Source organism: Calliopsis andreniformis, chromosome 2 (assembly GCF_051401765.1).
Source record: "Calliopsis andreniformis isolate RMS-2024a chromosome 2, iyCalAndr_principal, whole genome shotgun sequence".
In the NCBI taxonomy this organism is placed as follows: domain Eukaryota; kingdom Metazoa; phylum Arthropoda; class Insecta; order Hymenoptera; family Andrenidae; genus Calliopsis; species Calliopsis andreniformis.
The window spans coordinates 12,306,627-12,327,065 of NC_135063.1; the positions used below are offsets into that span (position 1 = coordinate 12,306,627).

General features: G+C 37.6%; 2 protein-coding genes across 2 annotated transcripts; both read right to left on the reverse strand.

Moving 5' to 3' along the window:
- Positions 1–87: 87 nt before the first annotated feature.
- Positions 88–1,867, reverse strand: LOC143185755 (pyrimidodiazepine synthase). Its single transcript, XM_076388996.1, has 6 exons — positions 1,711–1,867; positions 1,369–1,526; positions 1,118–1,282; positions 863–995; positions 677–792; positions 88–606 (listed from the first exon to the last, which is right to left on the reverse strand). The coding sequence occupies exons 1-6, from the start codon at positions 1,733–1,735 to the stop codon at positions 484–486; spliced, it is 720 nt and encodes a 239-aa protein (XP_076245111.1). The 5' UTR covers positions 1,736–1,867; the 3' UTR covers positions 88–483.
- A 443-nt stretch (positions 1,868–2,310) lies between these two features.
- Positions 2,311–13,883, reverse strand: Rhogap15b (RhoGAP_ARAP and RA_ARAPs domain-containing protein RhoGAP15B). The gene is made up of 13 exons (XM_076392205.1): positions 13,744–13,883; positions 10,422–11,229; positions 8,908–9,733; positions 8,232–8,703; positions 7,798–7,987; positions 7,262–7,388; positions 6,376–6,609; positions 5,864–6,076; positions 4,159–4,580; positions 3,734–3,973; positions 2,999–3,201; positions 2,880–2,921; positions 2,311–2,805 (listed from the first exon to the last, which is right to left on the reverse strand). The coding sequence occupies exons 2-13, from the start codon at positions 11,142–11,144 to the stop codon at positions 2,667–2,669; spliced, it is 3,831 nt and encodes a 1,276-aa protein (XP_076248320.1). The 5' UTR covers positions 11,145–11,229; positions 13,744–13,883; the 3' UTR covers positions 2,311–2,666.
- Between the last annotated feature and the right edge of the window lie 6,556 nt (positions 13,884–20,439).

Consider the following 20,439-nt stretch of genomic DNA (forward strand, 5'->3'; position numbering starts at 1 on the left):
GAAAACGTCGTAATCTCAAGATCTCGGTTACACAATCATTCAGAGATCCTTTGAGAGTGTTTACGTGTGAGGAAGAATTGTACATCATTCAAGAAAAATTCTCTTTTTACTATGCAATCCAGCAATACTTACAGTTACACATATTTTTACAGAATATGTGACAAAATGGTCCTGATGTATCAAATGGATTACATAAACGCGTATTATAGTAGAAGGTTCAATATACATAATCGATAAAGCTCATAATCTTACATCTATTTGTAAATTCATCCTATTTATTAAGCAAATGTTGTTCGATGTTACGAGATTCATCATCATAATTTTTATTGAATAATCAATGTAACTAAACTTGTATCGCGTATATATTACTTTAGAGATCTAACTTAAGTACCAACATGCGCACATTTGTGCGTGTAATATATAAAAATCAAACTGTTTATTATCACACATTGTGGAAATAAATTTATACCTCTATTCAGATGTTTAAAGCGTGTCGTAATCAACCTTTCCTGCTTGTAAATTTTCAAGCAGCTGAACAAACTTTGGCAGTGAACACTCGTTTTCTTGTACGAATGGCTGTGCTCTCATTTTTGCAATCCATTGTTTCTGAAACAGATTCACAATTTTAGTTAACATTATAATTTGAAAAAATGCTTTCACAGAGTATAATACTTACTAAATATGAGAAGTCACCATCAATAACATCTACGGATTCCTTGTTAATCATAAACAGAGTTTTTCGTCGCTCAACCCAAGGCCATATCAATATATCTAACATACCAGGCTGAGTTCCTACAAAAAAAATAAGAGGATAGCAATACTGACTATATTTTTGTAGCTCTGAAAAGACTAATTCATGTACCTCCAAAGAAGTCAGTTTTACGAGTTTGAAGTTCTTCCTCAAACTTCATTGCCAATCCTGATAACTCAGCAATAATTTCTGTCAGTGGCCTTTTGTCTTTACCATGTATACAATTTGAGAAAACACTAGCAATCTGAAAATATCGGATACATGTAACTAAAATATATAATAGTCATGAAAATCCTTTTTTAAACTACTTTACACTTAAATAATGTCAAATATATATATTTACTTCTATAAATCAACTTTCATTACTTTAGAAAAATGATCCAATAGTTCTAAGTCACGAGCCTTCGTAGCTTCATTATATAAAGGAGGTTCAGGATACTTTTCATCCAAGTAATCTGCTATCACTATTGAGTCTGTGACTACTTTCCCATCAGCATCAACGAATGCTGGGACTTTACCCTCTGGATGAATCTGAAAAATACCAAAAGATGATGCTTAATTTATATAAATTACCTATGTACTTTTAAACAAATTGATAACTTATGAAATATACATACCTTAAAGTACCATTCTGGCTTATTTTGTAAATTAATATTAACAATGTCATGGGGAATCTTTTTGTAAGACAGTATTAAACGAATTCGTTGAGCAAAGGGACAATATTTCATGCTATACAAGCGAGCTTGTCCTTTCACTTCTTCTGGCTTCTCAGATCCTGAAGTTTATCATATGAAAGCAAAATTAAAAGTAGTTAAATCTTCGTAAAATCTTTGAATTTATATATAGTAAGCTAAATTGTGATGATTAAGCAAGACACTGAATTACTTCGTTAACTATCACACACGATTGGTTAACGAAACGATTCAACTATTGTAAAATGAACGACATAATGAACTTACCAGCTCCGAGATGTAAACTGCTCATATTTGTTAATATTCGTAGAAATTGGTAAGAAACAGGAATGGAAGTTGAACAATGGAATAGTTAAGCTTAGTCTACTGTAGAATATAATGCAACGATTAATTCCGACAGAAGTGGAAGACAGATGATTACCTCTCCGCAACTTATAGCAAACTAACAATCTGCAGTTCGCATTGTACTTGTACCTTTCTTCTTTCAAAGAAACTAGGTTAGTAGTACGCATGAGCAGAAGTCGATTGATCAGATCTAGTGATACGAGATTCGTGGGTCTTGGGTCATGGATCCAATAATGCCAAGTCTTGGGACGTGGGTCAGGAGATATCCATACACTACAGTCGTTTTCAAATGTGATGTAGCGGTTTACTGGCGAAGAGGAAAAATAGGAAAAAATAGAATATGAGAAATGAAAATTAGAGAAAAAAGGTCACAAGACTTGAGACAAAAAAGGAAATAAAAAACAGAGAAAGGCACGCAACATCTATAGAACAGACTCAAAATCGAAAAAGTATTATTGTAGAGTTAAATAAACTAGTTGAAATTAATTTAATACATTTATTAAAAAATAAGAAATTTCAAAATTGCACCTATAATTATTTTATTATTTTACACGCTGTATTTGCATAAAATATAATACGTACAAATATCGCGCAGACTCTCATATACGCGTATAATACATTTGTAATTTTTGTTTTTCGATTTTTATCAAAATAAGTTTGAATGTTATGTTCATTTTTCTTACAAAGTTTTTTTAATCCATCGTTTATTGTTATATACATACCACTTACATCAGCTTTGTCAAAATATTAAAATCATGTTCATAGTAAGGCAAGCATGGGCAATGAATTATAAAAATTCTGAATATATGATACAAAATTCATTGATTCAAATGAATCTTTAAGGCAGCAATAGGAGCTTAAAAGACCAGTTATTTTATTCATAGATCCATTAAATTGATTGATGGAGGCTGGAGATTTAATTGATATTTCTCAAAGATCATAGCTGCTAACCATTTGTATTGGTCATTCTTTACTGTTCCTGCTAATGTGTTTCCAAAAAATGGACTTTCTTTACACCTAAAATATAATTTTCATTTCTATTATTCAAACAGATATCAATATATATTTTTTAAGTATGCATTCTCTATTACCTCGTTGGTTTTTTATTTTTTTCTATAAATGTAATAGACCATCTATAACAAAAAATATACCAATAAGATTCTTCATTATCATGAAATCTTGAATAAAAATTAGAGAATATTATATTTACCCTGTCTGTGGGTTTCGTTTTGGCTCATGGCCTAAATACCAAATAAGATCTTCTACTTTCCACTCATGTATTTTATTAGAGCAAACTTTGTCTTTGTAACAACAAAGCTTTGCTTGACTAAGTTCGAAGAGGTAGTTTTTAAAGCTTTTCGTCTTTCTGTCGGCAAATTTAAGTTCTCCAAATGGTGACAGCGGGGGTTTCATCTAAAACATAACATAAATAGTATGATGTATCATAACATAAACAGATTGAAAAAGTGTTTATTTCTTTCTACTGACTTTGACGTGTCTGATATTAATCAAAACGAGTTGAAACCAGTAAATACGATCAAGTTCAATTAAACTACATCCTGTTTTTGTGGCGAGTAAATACGCATATACATACATATGTTTTATTTTCGAGGCTATCAAAACTTTGTCCTGATTTTACTGTATGAGACTGTAAAAATAGTTCTGAAGAGAACAATTTCTCCTGACGGATTTATTTCTATCTTATTATTTTGACATCTTTTTATTCCAAGGCCTTTAGTTTCTATATATATATACACATATCTTTCCCTTCTGACTCACGCAATCAGATCTCGTCAGAGTCAGTATGGTAAACATTTTCAGACTTGCCCGACCCTGAACTCATCTAGCATGCAAACATTCTCATGCATTCATTCGTGTGAAACAAATTTTCCCGTAAAATCAATCTAGCTAGGTATCTAATTAATTTTACAAAAAAGATAATTACCAGAGGTATTATATCTTTATATAGCTGGTCCCTTTTAAGAATGAGGACGTTGTCCTTCCTATCCTCGGGATCCCAGTACCCCCACCTTGCCACTGTCTCGAGGACACGTTCGGTATAATGTAACGGTCGTTCTAATGCACCAGACAGCGTACACTCCTCCAAGTAGAGCTCATGAGCTGGTAAATTGGTTTTCTCCGCGAGTTCTTTGCATACATCGTACGCAGTTTTTCGTGGGCCGATCTGCGAGAAGAATTATATCTCTTTCACTGAATCTCTTGCATTTTTTAAAGAATTAAAACTAGAGAGGAAATCAAATACGCTGATTTTTTAAATAGACTCTAAATTTACTCCTTCAATTAATTAAATTCTAAGTAGGTAATTTAGAGCTTTTAATATCTGAAATTTAAGAGAGAATTAATACTCACAGTCACATTCACGCATTCTTCCTCCTTGGAGAAAATGTATATCCACATCTTGAGGTCGCCTGAAGGCGTTCCACGTGGTCCATTGTTCGAAATGTGATACTTCTCAAGAACCTCCAAAATCTTCGCCTCTTTTTCTAGGTCAGCGGCGGTTAATTGATAAAGCTTCGGGTAAAGTTTAATCAAATCACCAACCACTCTAGTCTCCGCCCTGTTCCAGTCCTCAGCGCTGTTCTCACCGCCGTGCATCAACGTTGGCCCCCAGATCGCCGACAAGTTCTTCACAGTCATCAGATTCCTGGAACTCTGTTGGCTTAGACAGTGAAGGTGAGCAAGGATTTTCCTTACTGTCGCTGCTGGTATTGGGTTCAATGTAGACAACAGTTTCCTGTATGTCGTCACTTTCTCGTTCTCATTAACATTTTCTGAAAATATAAATACAATTGTATATTATAAACACTTCCTAGTTATTTTCAGGAAACTGATGAGAGTCCTTTGATATTGAAAGATTAATTTTATTTTTAATATTGAGAAGATTATACACGAAGAGCAATTAAAACTGAGGGGCCAGCTTTAGTACCCTTCCTTTATTTAATTAACGACTAATTATTTATAAAATTTGTACGCAGTAGAATTTTTCTTCACGGTTACAACGACCTCACAAACGATTCTACCATTAGCGTGATCATACTAACACGCTATCATTGCTAGAGAGGGGCGATGCTAACATGCTGTGTTTATCCAGTCGCGAGTGCAGTGCTCGCGTACTCCGTTGTTTTTTCTGGGATACTGTTGCTAGTAGTGAAAAACCATCGTGATTCATCGATGACCTCCGTGCGATTCTCACGCAACGTTTCGCCATGAGCGAAGACTGATTATGAGAAACGACTACATCCGCCGCGTAAATTCAGATCGCCGAGTTCAACGATCGTCTACACTCTACTAAATATGTAACGCCCCTTTTGAAGGCAACCGAGATGCGACAGGAAACAGGATACTTCAATTATTTCAGTCCATAACTGATGCTGTCGAAAATTCAAGGTGATTCTCGATCGAACGGGCCACGATGTGAGAAAGTACGCGTGGGTGTTCACGCCAGTCAGCGTGGCATTCCTTTTATAATTAAATATGCAAATGACTAGTCGGGGGCAAGCAGCGATTTATTTGCACGTGCCGTCACTTCGAGAAAACCTCTCATCCTCTTTGTTCGCGACATGAACTGCGCATATTTGTCTCGTAGAAACCGAATGAATACTTTTTCCTTGTGTAACAGTTTGAATAATATATTTCCGTTTCTTTTGAGGAACTCGTGGCAAATCTTGGTCTTGAGTTTTTTTTTTCTTCTTAGCCAATCTTATCATAAAAGGATTAGAATTTCAGTACTGAAATACTTTCTAACACTGCAACCTAAGACATGTATCAATTTTTTAAGAGTTCCTTGGTCTGAAGGAACTAGAGCAGGTGTTGTAAGATAATATCAGCAGAAATATTAATTCCCTTAATCTCTTAGGTAAATTCTACTTTCAATTGGCATTATTCAAGTTAATTACTCATTGTAGATGCTTCGTTAAATAATTATTATTTCAAGTACCATGCAATTCAATTTTTGTGATAAATCTAGAGAGTTAGAACAGATTTGTTGCAGTAGCATTGGAAATAATGGATTATGTTCGACCGCGGCGAGTCAAGGACAGCGAATGTTTCTTACCTGTGTTGAGACAAAGCCGATCGTGAATACTGGTAGGGAACAATGGATCTGGTAAGTCTCGGAGAAACCTTCTGAGAACAGTAGCGACGTCGTGCTCCGTATACTTGTCTTTTGTTATTTGCGTGCCCCAAGCATCTTTACGAAGAATGTCCAAGAGTTTCGCTGCAGCACTGTTCGATCCACTTCGACGATAAATACCTTCTGTCATGATACCTTCAATGAAATATTAATATTTGTAAATCAAGGGACGCTTTGAATTTAGAGTCAGTCGTTTATTTAAGCAATTTTATCTTTGAACGAATGATTGAAGAGCTCATAATGAAAACAAGCTTTACTAAATTTTACGATTTTTTAGAGTTCTGTTTCGTTAAAAAGAACAGTAACAAATTGAACAAAGATTAAACCTGTCACAGTATTTTTTCTCTTCAATTGTCATTGAAGGTGAAATACTTTTCAATAACCTGAAATAAGGAAAGGAACGTGTATTTTTATCCATTTATCGCGATGCTCACCGTAGACATAGATAAAATTGATACACTTGTCGAGGATCACAGGCACGTTCTCTTGCGTGAGTTGCTGCTGTTCCAAAGCCGGACCACCGACGGTAGCTGCTACATAAAGAGCCATCCTCCATGCAGCTACTCCGCCGCCTTTTGGCCCAGCCACGTGCAATGCACCGCCTCCGCCTGTGTCCACGACCAGCATTGGAATGACAGACGATTTTGGGCCTTCCAGCCTTCGTATAACTATAACAATGAAATATTCTATTACTTAAAAACCTTGCACAAATAAATGCTTTCCTTTGAGAATTGAGTCTATTATATGACTAAAATGCAGAGTAATCAGTTTAATTGGACACCCTCTAATGGGTGCTGGAGGCACTTACAATGCTAACAGCATTTAGAAGGAATGCTGCCAATACTTGGAATCGTAAAAATACGGTTACGCTGAGACAACTAAAAAATATTTCTTCTTAGCTAGCTGAGTAAAGAATTGAGTCAACCATGAGGCAATTGATACTTCCTCAGAAGTAATGATTGCAAATAAAATTGTTTATTTCTTCGGTACATACCATAGAAATATTCCATTGTGTTATTTTAAAGAAAGTTGTTAAATAATTTTTGAGCTTTAATTTTCATTATTTGGACCTCTGCGTACTACGTAGACAGGGCTGATTGTTTTATTTACCAGAGTGCATGAGCAAGGTTGTTTTGGTTGTAAATCTCGATAGTGCCCGATTGTGTACCATTAACAAGGTCATGCATTGTCATTCATATTAAGAGCTATATGCAGTAGACTCGTACGGAATATGGAACTCACATAGAATCTTTGAAACATAATAATGACTCATTCATACACACATCTCCTTATTATAAAATTCTAATGAAGAAAGCTCACCCATGCAACGTGCTTTTCGAACATCGAGCTCTCCAAATGCGGGCGAATGCTCCAGAGCTTTTTTGTAAATTAATGTTTGTTGGCGCAGGAGTAGCCAAGCTGGAAACCACGCACCTGTTACGCCTTCCTAGAACACGCATCGGCCAATATTAATTGGTGTAACGCAACACGTTTTTTATTCTAACGCTTAATCACACGAAAAGTTATTCACAGGAAATGTAGCGTGATCAGTAATAAGAATTTCCGGATTGTTTTAAGAAATTAACTAATTTCAGGAACGAGAAAAACAGTTAAAACAAATGAAGCTTTCAGAATGCACACTAATTAACTCTATATTTCGTAAAAATTATTTATGGAATAAATAATAGAATATTTTATACTGTATAAAAAAAATCTAACATTAGTATGCGTACTTACTTTTAATTACTAATAAGATAGGTATTCCTAAGCTTGTGGATTCAAAAAAAATTTCAGTCGTTAGATTAACAAAAATTAGAATTGTTATATTTGAGTGTAATGTTAAAGACTTTGCTTACCTTTAAATAAGCCCAACTCGCTCTAGTCATATCCATTGTATATTTCGTGGGAAAGACTGGGAAAATGGCTTGTGCTAGCTTCTGAACCCAACACCTTCGTTCAACGATACCCTTTACGAAGAACGAGAGCACGAATGCTCTTCCTTCCACGCTAAGTGTTATGCCATGTACTGTTTCGCCATCCACTATCCTGAAAATTTAAAATCACTGTTGTTATCCTCTATTACTTCCATTGTATGCAAATCACACTTCCTTTCCCTCTTTAATTTCATTACCATTTATGTTCTTTTTTTTATATATAAAAAAACACTCTTTTTTTCTGTTCTTAGAAAAAAAATACTCTCTAACAAACATTCCAAAAGCTCATACACTATGAATCCAACTTTATATCATCTTAAGATACGCTCTTCTATGGTAGGAAAAATCGTACTCACTCTTCATATTGCATAAGATGAATGCTGTACACTTTATTGAGTTGAATGACCGTCTTTACAGTAGACATGTTCCTATTGGTGTAAAACGTGAGTTTCTGGTCAGCCAGTACCGCCCCCCTCTGTACAAGATGTCCTGGCGAGCACGTCCTTTCGAACTTATCACTAGTAATATAAACAATTCCTCTGTGCGTCACAGTAGGATGAGGAACGTTCACCTCTGGCCTCTCTAGCTTCGTTGATTCAGATGCTGCCGTACTTCCGTAGTGACTGGGATTCTTCAATAATAATTTATTGCCACTCTTCACGAAAGTGATCATGTTCGGCTTGATGCCATGTCCTGAAGACTCGTACCTCAATTTCTTCAGTTTCTGTATTACACCGACGAGTGGATGCTCTTCAACAACCTTACCACTTGCTGTATTCGTTGGGCTCCCTTGGGGATTGCTTGGCGCTGTGGTGACTGTTGTCGTGGCTGAAATTTGAGGAAAGATAGTAACTATCAGAGAAATATATGAAATCTGAAAAATCTTAGGATAATAATTATGCAGAAAAAAGAAAAAAAGAAAAAAGAAGAAATATTTAGATTAAAAAAAATAAAGCAACATTGCTTATAAGCAACATCACAAATCAAAACACTATCAATTACAAACTAGAACAGAGATCAATAGAGCAATACCTGTGGAACTAATTGTCTCGTCGGTGGTCGCAGTCACAGCGCCTGGAGCAGTGGACAAGGTATTGGAGTTAAGTTTCGTGGACGATTTTCTGGGAGGCACTGCAGGCTGCTTTCGCGTGACTAAATGCGCAAGCTTCGGTAACAACGCCGGATTTTTCTTTATCGCAGCTTTATCAGGCTGAGAGGTGGCCTCTGCTACCTCATCGTATTCATTTTTCGGTAGGGAATCGTACCTTTTCGGCGGTTCAGGCGGCACTGTAGAAATTTGCGGTTGCAATATATCTTCCTCGTCCACGTCTTCCTGTTCTTCCTCATTATCGACAGCTTCTTGGAAATCGAGGACGCTCCCAGAGCTGCCGGGCGAGTCATTGATAGCCAGAAACGCTTCTAGCAGCATCATGTCATTGTTTTCATAGTTACTGTACACATACTCGTCGGATGTCTTAGCAAACGGGTCGAACTCGACCAGCAGTGACCTGCTGCTCTGTTGTCTGTTGTCTGTCGAGGTGGATGATTCCTGTGTCTCCTGCGGGGGCGCCTTCTGAGGCGATAAATTCTCGTACAGAGAATTCTGAATGGAGGCTTGACTCTCGTTAGACGTTGACGACGTTCTATTTAAAAGAGGCTCGTCTAGATATAGTATGTCCTCCTCGGTGCTGGATATCCTGTCTAGTTCGTCGACTTCATCGGGTTTATTGGGCGGTGCAGTGTCATAGAAGGTCCAGGACGCGGATCTAGATAGTCGTCTGCTGTTAGTCTTATCTTGTGACAGAGCAGCGTTAATGTTAATGTCTGAGAGGTTTAAGCTCTGATCGGAATCGCTAGCCTGATAACAAAAAATGGGAGAATCTTTGATAAAATAAAATTGGTCTATATTTATAAATAGTGATGAATAGAAGTGCAATAAAGGACCTCGAAAGTAGTTTTTTTTTCTTGGGAAAACAAACACTAAGGAACTGAAAAAGTACTGTAGAGATCAAAAATGAAGAAATACTAGAAGGATAAAAATGAAGAGATGAAGAGATGAAGAAGTGAAGAAGTGAAGAGATGAAGAAGTGAAGAAGTGAAGAGATGAAGAAGTGAAGAAGTGAAGAGATGAAGAAGTGAAGAAGTGAAGAGATGAAGAAGTGAAGAAGTGAAGAGATGAAGAAGTGAAGAAGTGAAGAGATGAAGAAGTGAAGAAGTGAAGATATGAAGAAGTGAAGAAGTGAAGAGATGAAGAAGTGAAGAAGTGAAGAGATGAAGAAGTGAAGAAGTGAAGAGATGAAGAGATGAAGAAGTGAAGAGATGAGAGATGAAGAAGTGAAGAGACGAAGAAGTGAAGAGATGAAGAAGTGAATAGATGAAGAGATGAGAAGTGAAGAAATGAAGAAATGAAGAGATGAAGAAGTGAGAGAGGTGAAGAAGTGAAGAGATGAAGAGATGAAGGAACGAACCAATTTTCGCGAGATGAACCATTTAACCAAAACCCACGCAACCTGAACCCCACACAAACGCTTAATCATCGCCCCTACCTGGTTCAGCGCAAAATTGAGCAAGTCAGAGGCCTCAGGGAAGTCCCTCTCGACTTTATCAGAGAAGACGGAGTCCTTATCGGAGACGATCGAGCTGATGGTGTCGTATCGGTTGCTGCCCGAGGTCACAGACTGCAGCTCGTCGTAGATAGACTCGTCAGGAAGCGGGGGAGGTGGATAGACCGGAGGCGGCGGGCTCTGTCGCATCCCGGAAAGGTCCTCCTCATTCCTGACGCTTCTGAGATTATTGTTCAGCGGACTACAGAAGGAGATGCGGCTGAAGATGTCGTCAGCAGGCATCGACACGCATCTCTCGTCCTCTATAGGGTCCGTCATCTTGCTGCCAGTGGAACCGCTCCTGAGAAGCTCGTCCTGGTTCAGCGTGGTAAGTCGTCGGGTCAGGAGGTTCTTCACCGACTTCTCCAACCGAATGCTCGCGTTCCTCGTGCTGGAGATCACAGCGCGACCCTTCGTCGTCACCTTCTCCGAAATCTCGTCCTTCAGCTGGCGGGAACTGGTGCTCAGGGTACGGAAGAATTCGTTGTTCGAGGACGAACGTGTCTCTGGTATCGACCTCGTGTCGTCACTCTTCTCTGACTGGCTCGACTCGCTTTGGCTGCTTAGGCGAGGAGCAACCGGAAGCGTCGGCGGTGGCCTCCTCGGCGCTGGCACTGGACGCTCCGGGACCATCGATCTGGGCTTTGGAATCGGCTTCACCTCCATCTCGAATGGGAATCTTTCCAAGGCCACTGTCTCTTTTAACCGAATGAGCCAGGTACACAGAAGACGCGCTGCATACTTTGGTTCCCTGAATCACATTGGGGTTCTTCAAATCTGTGGTTGTGGGACTGAGCGACATAGCTCAGGTATTTCTACTTATTTTTGAGATATTAATAATACAAGCTTTGGACCTTTGTTCTGTAAAGTCTGTTTGATAGTTAGGGACCTCTATATTTTCAGGATTTGCATGCTGGATCTGGAGACTTTGGATGATTGTTCTACTTGAATTTTGTTGTATTTATTTTTTGAGAGGAACAGTTCTTTTTTAGGGATAAAGACAGTTGAATTTTTAAGACAAATAGAATTTGCTTATATGCCAGTAAAATATTTCTCAAACTACGAACAGTAATTTGGATCATATGATCGTGCTTGATACACGATGCACGGTCAGCTTTTTCGATACCAATTCAACGATTTTAATTAACAAATTATTAGTCATCAATTTACAACCGAAAATGAGTTCATGGTATCGCATTCTTGCAGCAAGAGTGACCAGAAAGGCAACGACGTGTTTCAATTTGACCGTTCTTTAATTCTCTGTTATTCATTCTTAACAAGCACTTACATTTAATCAATACCTAAATTGATTTGAATTAGAAGGATCATATTTCTTTTTTATTAAATTACGTATCGTTTAAAACGCTCTAAGAACAACATTGTTTTTTGCCAAACCCAGGAATTAGTTAACGACTTCAAATTATACAGAAGCAAACATATGCAATTTATGTAAATTCAATTTGACAATTCGTAAGCAATTTTCAGCGACGAAAACTATAAGAAAATCTGAACGATATTGCAAAACAAGTGAAAGTATGCTAAACTTATTGAGCAAACAGATCTTGTTCCTGCTTTTGCAAACGTACACGTGCAACCTGCTGGTATCTATTTCCATATTGGCTTCGAAACACATAAATGGATATTTTTTCACTGCTCTAGAAGTAGAGGATATTCAGCCACAGGCGAGAGAAATTTTAAGGGATAACTAGGCATCAAAATAAGACGAAAATAAAAAATAACGAAACTGTGATCGAAGCAAAATCCAATTAAAGAGCTCATAACAAAAACGACCCTTATTAATTTTTGTCTCTTTCGAGGAGAACAAAAAAAAATACAAGATCCTAAAGATTATAAAATTTAGCAAGAGCTGTTTTTATTATCAGATCCTCAATTCGTAAAAACAGAAACAAAATATATACATTCGAACCATACAAATTAGTGGTGAGTCATAAATAAAAGATATTAGCGAAAAAACTGGGCGTGATGATAGTACCAATAGTTACTCAAGCTTCAAGACAGATCGTTAGACACTTGTTGCGTTGTAAGTAGCAGTAATTGTATATGTATCGATTGATCATACGTCGTAAGATTAAAAAACAGCTCCTCATGTTGGTTATCTCGGTGAATCGTCGAACAGGGAACCGAAGAAGTGTGTGATCCGTACATTACGACAGTTACTTGAGTAATAAAGACAGCTCAGCGCGAAGTACTTCTGTACAGTTGAATCACCGTATCCGAGTCACGTGATTACTGAGTCGAATTAAATTCTATCATAATTTCGATCGCTCTTCCTGATCATTTCTTTAGATAACTCTACGTCTTGAAAGATTTAAGCGTTTCCCAAATACAATATTTGAACAATGATTATTTCAATAATATCTGTGAGTGCATAACCAAAATTACCTAAGTCCCATATATTTTTATTTACGAGATTTTATCGATTGAAGTTTTCATCTTATTTTTATCAATATGCCTGAAATACAGAATCCTTGACTTTTCTATTCTTATTCCACATAAAAACTTAAGCCTGCTCTGTTTCTAAGTATCGTGATTTTCCTACAGTTACTTCAAAAAATTCTATAACTAATTCGTGAATATTATACATTCATAATGTCGCTAGCTTCTCTAACTAATGACAAATCTGAGAGTGTCTGTAACCCAACATGGAAGCAGATATGCATCGTTTAGAAAATAATTTGAAAGGAAATTGCGCGCCAATGTCGCAATCGCTATTCAACAGACAACATTGAGGTTACTATTCTTTAAATCAAAATTAGTAACATCCTCCAGGTTAAAAACTGATTCAAACGACTACCAATTACGAACATTAGTGCTGTATAGCTAAACTCCCCTACTAAATGAAAGCAATTAGCTGTACAAATTTAGGTTAGGTTAGGAAATCAAGCGCGCAGGCTTACGACCAGCACATATGCTTCACATTCAGAGCAATTAGTAAGTTTATCTCGTAACTGTTATCTAAACACTCCATGAACGGGAAACATGACATAGAATAAAATAATAATGAACAATATCTAACATTAGTACATATTTGGTACACAGTTAATTATTTTTCCATCTGTTCAAAAGTTTTTTGGCTCTAAAAGGAAAAAATATGTAAAGTGACACGTCAATTCATCATCGAATCACGTGATCATAATACTTGGCATGTAAAAAAACTCTAATTGATAGTGACATTTTTCTAGTGACAATGAATCACCGTTCGGAAATCCGACGCCCAACGCCAGGTTTCCGGTTTCGCACTAACCAGTCATGTACATCGCGAGATCGACGTTTCCATAGTTGCTCGGTCCCGATTCTAACTAGCCTGGACCCAGTTTCCCATGTTCCTCATTGTTGAACAAAGGCGAAGTCGTTTGTTGTTCCATCCACGTTCAGCCGAGAACGGAACGTGAATCATGGTTAAGTAGCGTCAGCAGATCCATTAGAGTTTCTAAAATTAACTGATAGCTCCGCTGCAAATGATAAGTATTCCGTCGTTATCCTCTGATCGCACAGGATTTCCTTCTACGACGTTATCGAGCTTATAGTGTCCAAAAAGTATTCGCATAACCATTTTTTGTATAATAATGTTACATAAACAGGATAAGATGAAGATGTTTTTTTAAAGCACTGATAATATGAAGATATTTCTGTCTAAAATACTAACTGTTGTATAATAAGAAGATAGTAGAAAAAAAGTTGAAATAACATTGCATCAATATTGGAGGAAAACGTTTGTCCTTCATTTTTCCCTAACCTTAAAGTTTTTCTAAAATACTTTTCAAACACCCTGGAAAATGTTTCCAGACGTATAGAAACTCGACAGAAATGGATTGAACATTTTAAATTGAAAAAGCTTTGTGTATCTCAGTTTGACAAAAAATGAATGAAAAATATTACTTTTATTAAAAAGAAAATTTAATTCTATTTTCAGGATATTTTTTCTCAAAAATGATAGGGTGATGTAATTGAAGTTCGACGTTTTGGAACGTTTGGTTCATTTTTATTCATTCTGTATATTCTGTAAAAAATATGGCGCCCCCTATTTTTTAATATGTAATCATTTTTTTAAGGTTAATAGACATTTTTCGAAAAATAAATTTCAAATGAACCCGCTGAAAGAAAAACTAAGATCTAAAAAACCTACAATTTTATCTCTTTCCCTAAATCTTCATTTGACATACTGTAACACAGTTACGTTCAGAAAACGTTAATTTTTCTATTTTGCCCAACGTTCTACTTTCCCGCGGAGAAATTCTCATTATTATTCTATCGATGTTATCAGATTATTGAGGTTAAGTTACGTAAGAAATTGATTAAAATCTGTCTTCTAGTGATCTCAAAGAAGGTTAAAAAAGCTTGAGTAATTAAAACGGGGAAAATTGAAAACAGAATCAAATGAGTAATGGTGCTACGTGACCGCGATTAATTTTTCGTTCTCTAAAATACCATAAGAATGATGCACCGCGAGATAATCGACATCGTTGGAGTCCTTTGTGCAACTCGAATAACACGAACAAAAATATGGGCAACTCGAGCAGTCAACAATAAAGGCGCTCCAATTACCCTTATCAACCAACTGGCACACTTGGCAACCATTCATTGTGGAGACAAATATTTGCCAAAACGTCAATGGGCTTCTGCGTTCGTACACGCGCATCTTCCTAAGTCGCGTAACATATCTCTATATAATTCATGACATTGAAAGAAAACGACGATGCACGATCTCATTTAATAATATTCCTTCCTTTAAAAATACCCACGTATTTATAAAACTTAAATCATCCCAAAAATAAAATCTGATTTCTAGCTCGCTGAATTTTTGAGTTGTCTAGCTTCTAGGTTCTCGAACAGCTGTACGGTTTCGACGTTAAAACTCATTGAAAAATAGAAATTAACTGAAAACTGAGTGCAAGAAATTGGAGCACAAGACGAGCATTCAAAACTATGGAAACTGCTAAATAAAATGTGCTGCTTTTAGAGTATTCTCTTAGGTAGTTAGGTCTCAAATCTTAAATAGACAAGTAATTTCTGCACAAATTAGCTTCTTTCAAGTGAAAACTGTATGTACATACGTATCTAAAATGTTTTGCACTGCTCTAAAAGAGAAGTGCTTATCAAAATGATACCTAATGACTAAGAGGATGTTAGCAGAAGGCTGGTCATCCAGAAATGAATGATCCCAAAAGTGCTATCCAGATCTAGATTCTTCACAGATAAACGAAATTGTTTATTTTAACGTTCACGCAATATTTCAGAGCAGCACACAGAGCACCAACCCAACTCACAGAATTCTAAATCCATTATCAAACACGCAGCATTACTGATCTTAAGTTCTGAGCATTCATCAGGCCCAGGGACGAATATACATTTTTACAGACCTGAGTTATTACATGTAAGCTATCAGAAGCTAAGCTACAGGCAATTTAGACTAAAAAAAAAATAATAACCAAGTCCTCCTCTGACCAGGCCAACAGGGTCCACTCGACTCATACCAGATTCGACCAGTTTCCAGAGCTACTTATTGATCCTCGAGTATAGCGGGAAAGCAACAGTTTAAAGAAGCAGCGAATAACGGACACTCACCTTGAAACGCTCTCGAGAAGACGCGAAACGATTCACAACGGTTCGCCTTTTTCCTCGACGAAGAACGCAGAGTAATCCCATGCACGATTCTATTTAAACTCGGGCTTCTTTATTGTCCAGCGGGGTCAGAGACCCACCTGGCCGATGAACGTCGCCACTGTCATCATCTCCCTCCGCTATCCTCTCTTTTTTACCTTCAGGAAAGATACACTGGCGTGTCCACGCACACTGACACGAAATAGAGGCGAGAACACAGGCACAGCGATCGCACACAACGTGGCAGCACACACACACTCACAGAATTCACGGATCACGATCGAGCTTCTCTCCTTTCTCCTCGCATTCTTTTGACATCTTTGGCGTTCCTTCGTTTGCGACTAGCAGCGATGGCACAAGACACAGATGGAGCGTAGGAACAGTGGTTTCTGGGATTGTTCACGCCACAGCCTCGAGCGTGATAAGATAAAGGGAACGTGAATGATACAGATTTCAACGGCACAGCTCACGCGCTCGCACTGACGCTTCGCTTGTAGGCTTACTGAAGCTCATTCGAGACGCGGTACATACTGTGCGTCCCTTCTCTCACTCTTACTGTCCTGTCCTCTGTATCCCCACTTTTAGAGTATATTCTGATCCGCGCGTTCTGTGGGTGTGTACAATGGGACAGTGATGCGTTGTGTATAGTATCAATAATTGCACGTATCGTACATTTGCTGCGGTAATGACATAACTATAAAAATATGCGTTTTTGAATTATTGGTATGAAACTGTGTACCTTGCGTGGGAAGAGTTATTGGTTTATTTTTTGAAAAATTGTGAGCTCTGAGTTATGTCATTGTAATTTTGTGGGAAATATCAACTTTTCCGCAAGCTATTCTTCGTTCGATCAATTTCGAAATTACAATCACCTGAAGGACATTTTTGATTGGTTCCCCATCTTCGAGAGAGAGTATAAATACTCCTGCAGGAGCATGAGTGTCTCATTCGCCTCGGGTTCTCTGGGGGGTGTGGATTCTTTTGGGAACCCCTTGGACCCCTTGGACCCCTTGGACCCCTTGGACCCCTTGGACCCCTTGGACCCCTTGGACCCCCTTGGACCCCTTGGACCCCTTGGACCCCTTGGACCAAGGGGCAGCTTGACCAGTGGTCATCTTGACCAAGGGGCAGCTTGACCAGTGCTCATCTTGCACTACTGGTAATTTTTTTTTGAATTTTAAGTTTATTTCTCTTGCTTTCCCTATTTTCTACATACCCTGCCCCTCTCTTCTCTGTCCCCTATTTTGTATGTACCCTGCTGCCTCATCCTGACTCCCAATACAATTTTCTCTTTATTACTGTTTAGATTTACAGTACCTAAATTAAAACATCGCATTCACTGATGAATTTCAATAACATTTCTAATTTATACACTCGTACCATAGATATAAGATTATAGACACAATTTTACAAATCCTTTCTAACAGAACATAAATGCTAAAGCTAGCACCCTATGATTTTTCAAAGAAACATTTCTCACGCAAGAATGATAGTATTGTTTGTGACCCATCGTTTTCTTTTCTCCGTCTTCTACTCGAATCCCTGACAACTACAGGCATCAAGAGTCTAAACTTGACTGATCATCTGGGCCACGAATGACTCACGCAATTGTCAGCCATGGTAGCGAGCCAATAATTTTTATCAGTCGTACAACAATTGGATACGACTATGTGCGTACTATAGATAGAAACGGGTCTCGTTTCAAATGCCATCTCTTGGTTCTCCTCAGTTCATTAATTAATTGCGTTGATTGCTTCGTAATCAATGACATTCACTGTTTTGATCACCACTCATTCACTGGCGTTATGTTTATTCCCAGAAACGATATATGTGATCAATATTGAGAAAAATTCTTGGAATATTAACTTGCTTGACTGAATGTCCTTATTCTTCGAATTATGGTAATATATTATTCATTACTCTTGAAGAATATTATTGAATGATAATTACAGAGATGCTTCTTCAATGCCTATCATTTAATTCCAGCGTTTGAAGTGCCCTTTTTAATCTTGCTTTAGATGAGCGAAAGTTATTCTTGAATCATTTCGTTTCTGTATTTACAATTTATATCTTAAATTGCCACATCGATATTTATTTAGTAGGGAATTAGGTTAACGATTTCAGAATTCGTAATATTGTCCCAGATAAAACCAGAGTCACAGTACCTGAACACAAACTCCACTTTTACTTAATTTTAAGCTTTAAACCTAATGTAACTAATTAAAAACAAAAATACTGTCATAAAATAGTACCCTCAATTACTGAAATACCATAATGCAAGTGTCAGTACATACCTACAAGTTTAATTTGTTCACTTACTGAGACGCTTAATGTCTCAATCACACAGCTACTGAGCCACTTCCCTTCCCTTTGCGTACAGAGACCAAGAAGAAACTGAATATTTTAATGAAACCTTTATTAAGACTTTATCGCGCCAAAGTCAAATAGTGACTGTTGGCGATACAAACAGGTAAACGTTGTCCTCAGAGTGTGCTCGATGCAGATGCATATCCGACGACCCCGTGTTCCTCTGAACCGAGAACAAGTCACAGCTCGAGGGTGACGTCGAAAGAAAAATGGAAGTTCTCTGAGGGAATCGTTCTCGAGGCGAACAGCAATCGTTGCGACCAGCCTGCTATCAATTGGCCACTTTATCGCGAATTATAAGAACGAAAGAGGCCACTGGGTTCGCCGGTTCAAAGCATCTGCATTGTCGAGCGACCAGCCCACGGACGAATCTCTACTTCCTTAAATCACAATGGCGACGACAAGTTTTATTTTCGTTTACTTTGTTGTTAATTATGTCACTTAAGGTTGATCGTTACACGTACGTCAGAAGGCGTGCTCGCGAGGCGCGCGTGCACGAGATTCGACGATTCCGTATACGTGCACGTGCATCGGTTTCAATGACGTTCCTGTCGCGTGCACGATGCGCCAATGATGCCCTCGATAACTTCGTTTTTGTTTGGGACTGAGTATGGGAACATTCGATACTGAGAAATTTATTTTACTTTCTTTCTGGTCTGTTATCGGTAGACTGAGGGTTCTTATGCAATTTCATATTTTTACTAGCTCGATTAGAAAAATGGAATCTAACTGAAATTGTTTTTAATACTTGTGATTCTAATTCCTTGATATTATACTTAAAGCTCATTAATGGAATTCATAATAAAATGCTGGTGGTTAAAATATCGTACGAAGTTTTCAAGAAGTATGTAGCAGGATTAAAATTTCCATAAATGCATAATTTCTCTTGTGGATTGTAGAAACACTGAGTAGATTCATATCTTAAAGAAAGCTTTAAAAAAACCCAATTAATTATAAATTACCAGTGACATCCTTGGTCCATCGTGCAATCGTCAAGAGGAGCATCCATCGAGCGCATTATTCAATGTTAATAATCTACAATACGATAGAACAGTCGACTTTGGGACGGTCTTAAGAATGAGCGTCGCGGCGCTCCTCGACGAGTCGCGGAAGTCTTCCCTGGAAGTCTTCCCTCGATTTACATAATTATCCTCGATGCACAGGAGGGGTTGTTTGACAGCAAGCGTCTCGAAGGCATCACTTTAAAATCCTTATTCGTCGTAACGTTAATTCGCGGGTTAAAATGGGGAAAAAACGTTTGATAAAATTCTACTCGTTTCGCTGTCCTTTTAGGCCGCGAAACCATGTAAAAAAATATTTAATCGTACGAGCTCTAATTCGTTCCTCCAATCCATTCGCCATACGATTCTCAGAATCACCGAGGAAATTGGAAATATCGTAGTTACTTTCGTATACCATCGTCGACGAGATCGCTTGAGGCTGCCTGCAAATATTGCAAATATTGCAAACATCGCAAATATCGTGGATGCACCGTGCACGCGCGTCCTTGCATCGCGACTGCATCTATTCAAGAGGAACGATCGATGGAATATATATAATATATAATATCGTAGGTACAACCGGAACACAGAGAGACAATTGTTAAACAACGTGATTCATCCTTAACTGACACTGTACTTTTTTTAGTAAGCATCCTCTAGATGGTAAGATTAGCTTTGCCATATGGATCGAAATACAAAGACAATCTGGATATTCAGAATCAACAGAAAGCACGATTTTAATATTTCTTTACTTATGTGGAAACATTGCAATTGTAGGAATTATACGTTTGTAAAGGGTGAAGAAGAGATAGGTGAAGATAGAAAATGATTAAAAAAATTAGTTAATCGCCAGAAATAAAATTTTCCTCATAAAATGAGTTTAGAATTTTTTGAATTATTTACTTAGGTCTTACCGCATAGGGGATACTTTGAAAAATATTGCTCGTAATAAGAACGACTTTTTAAATTAA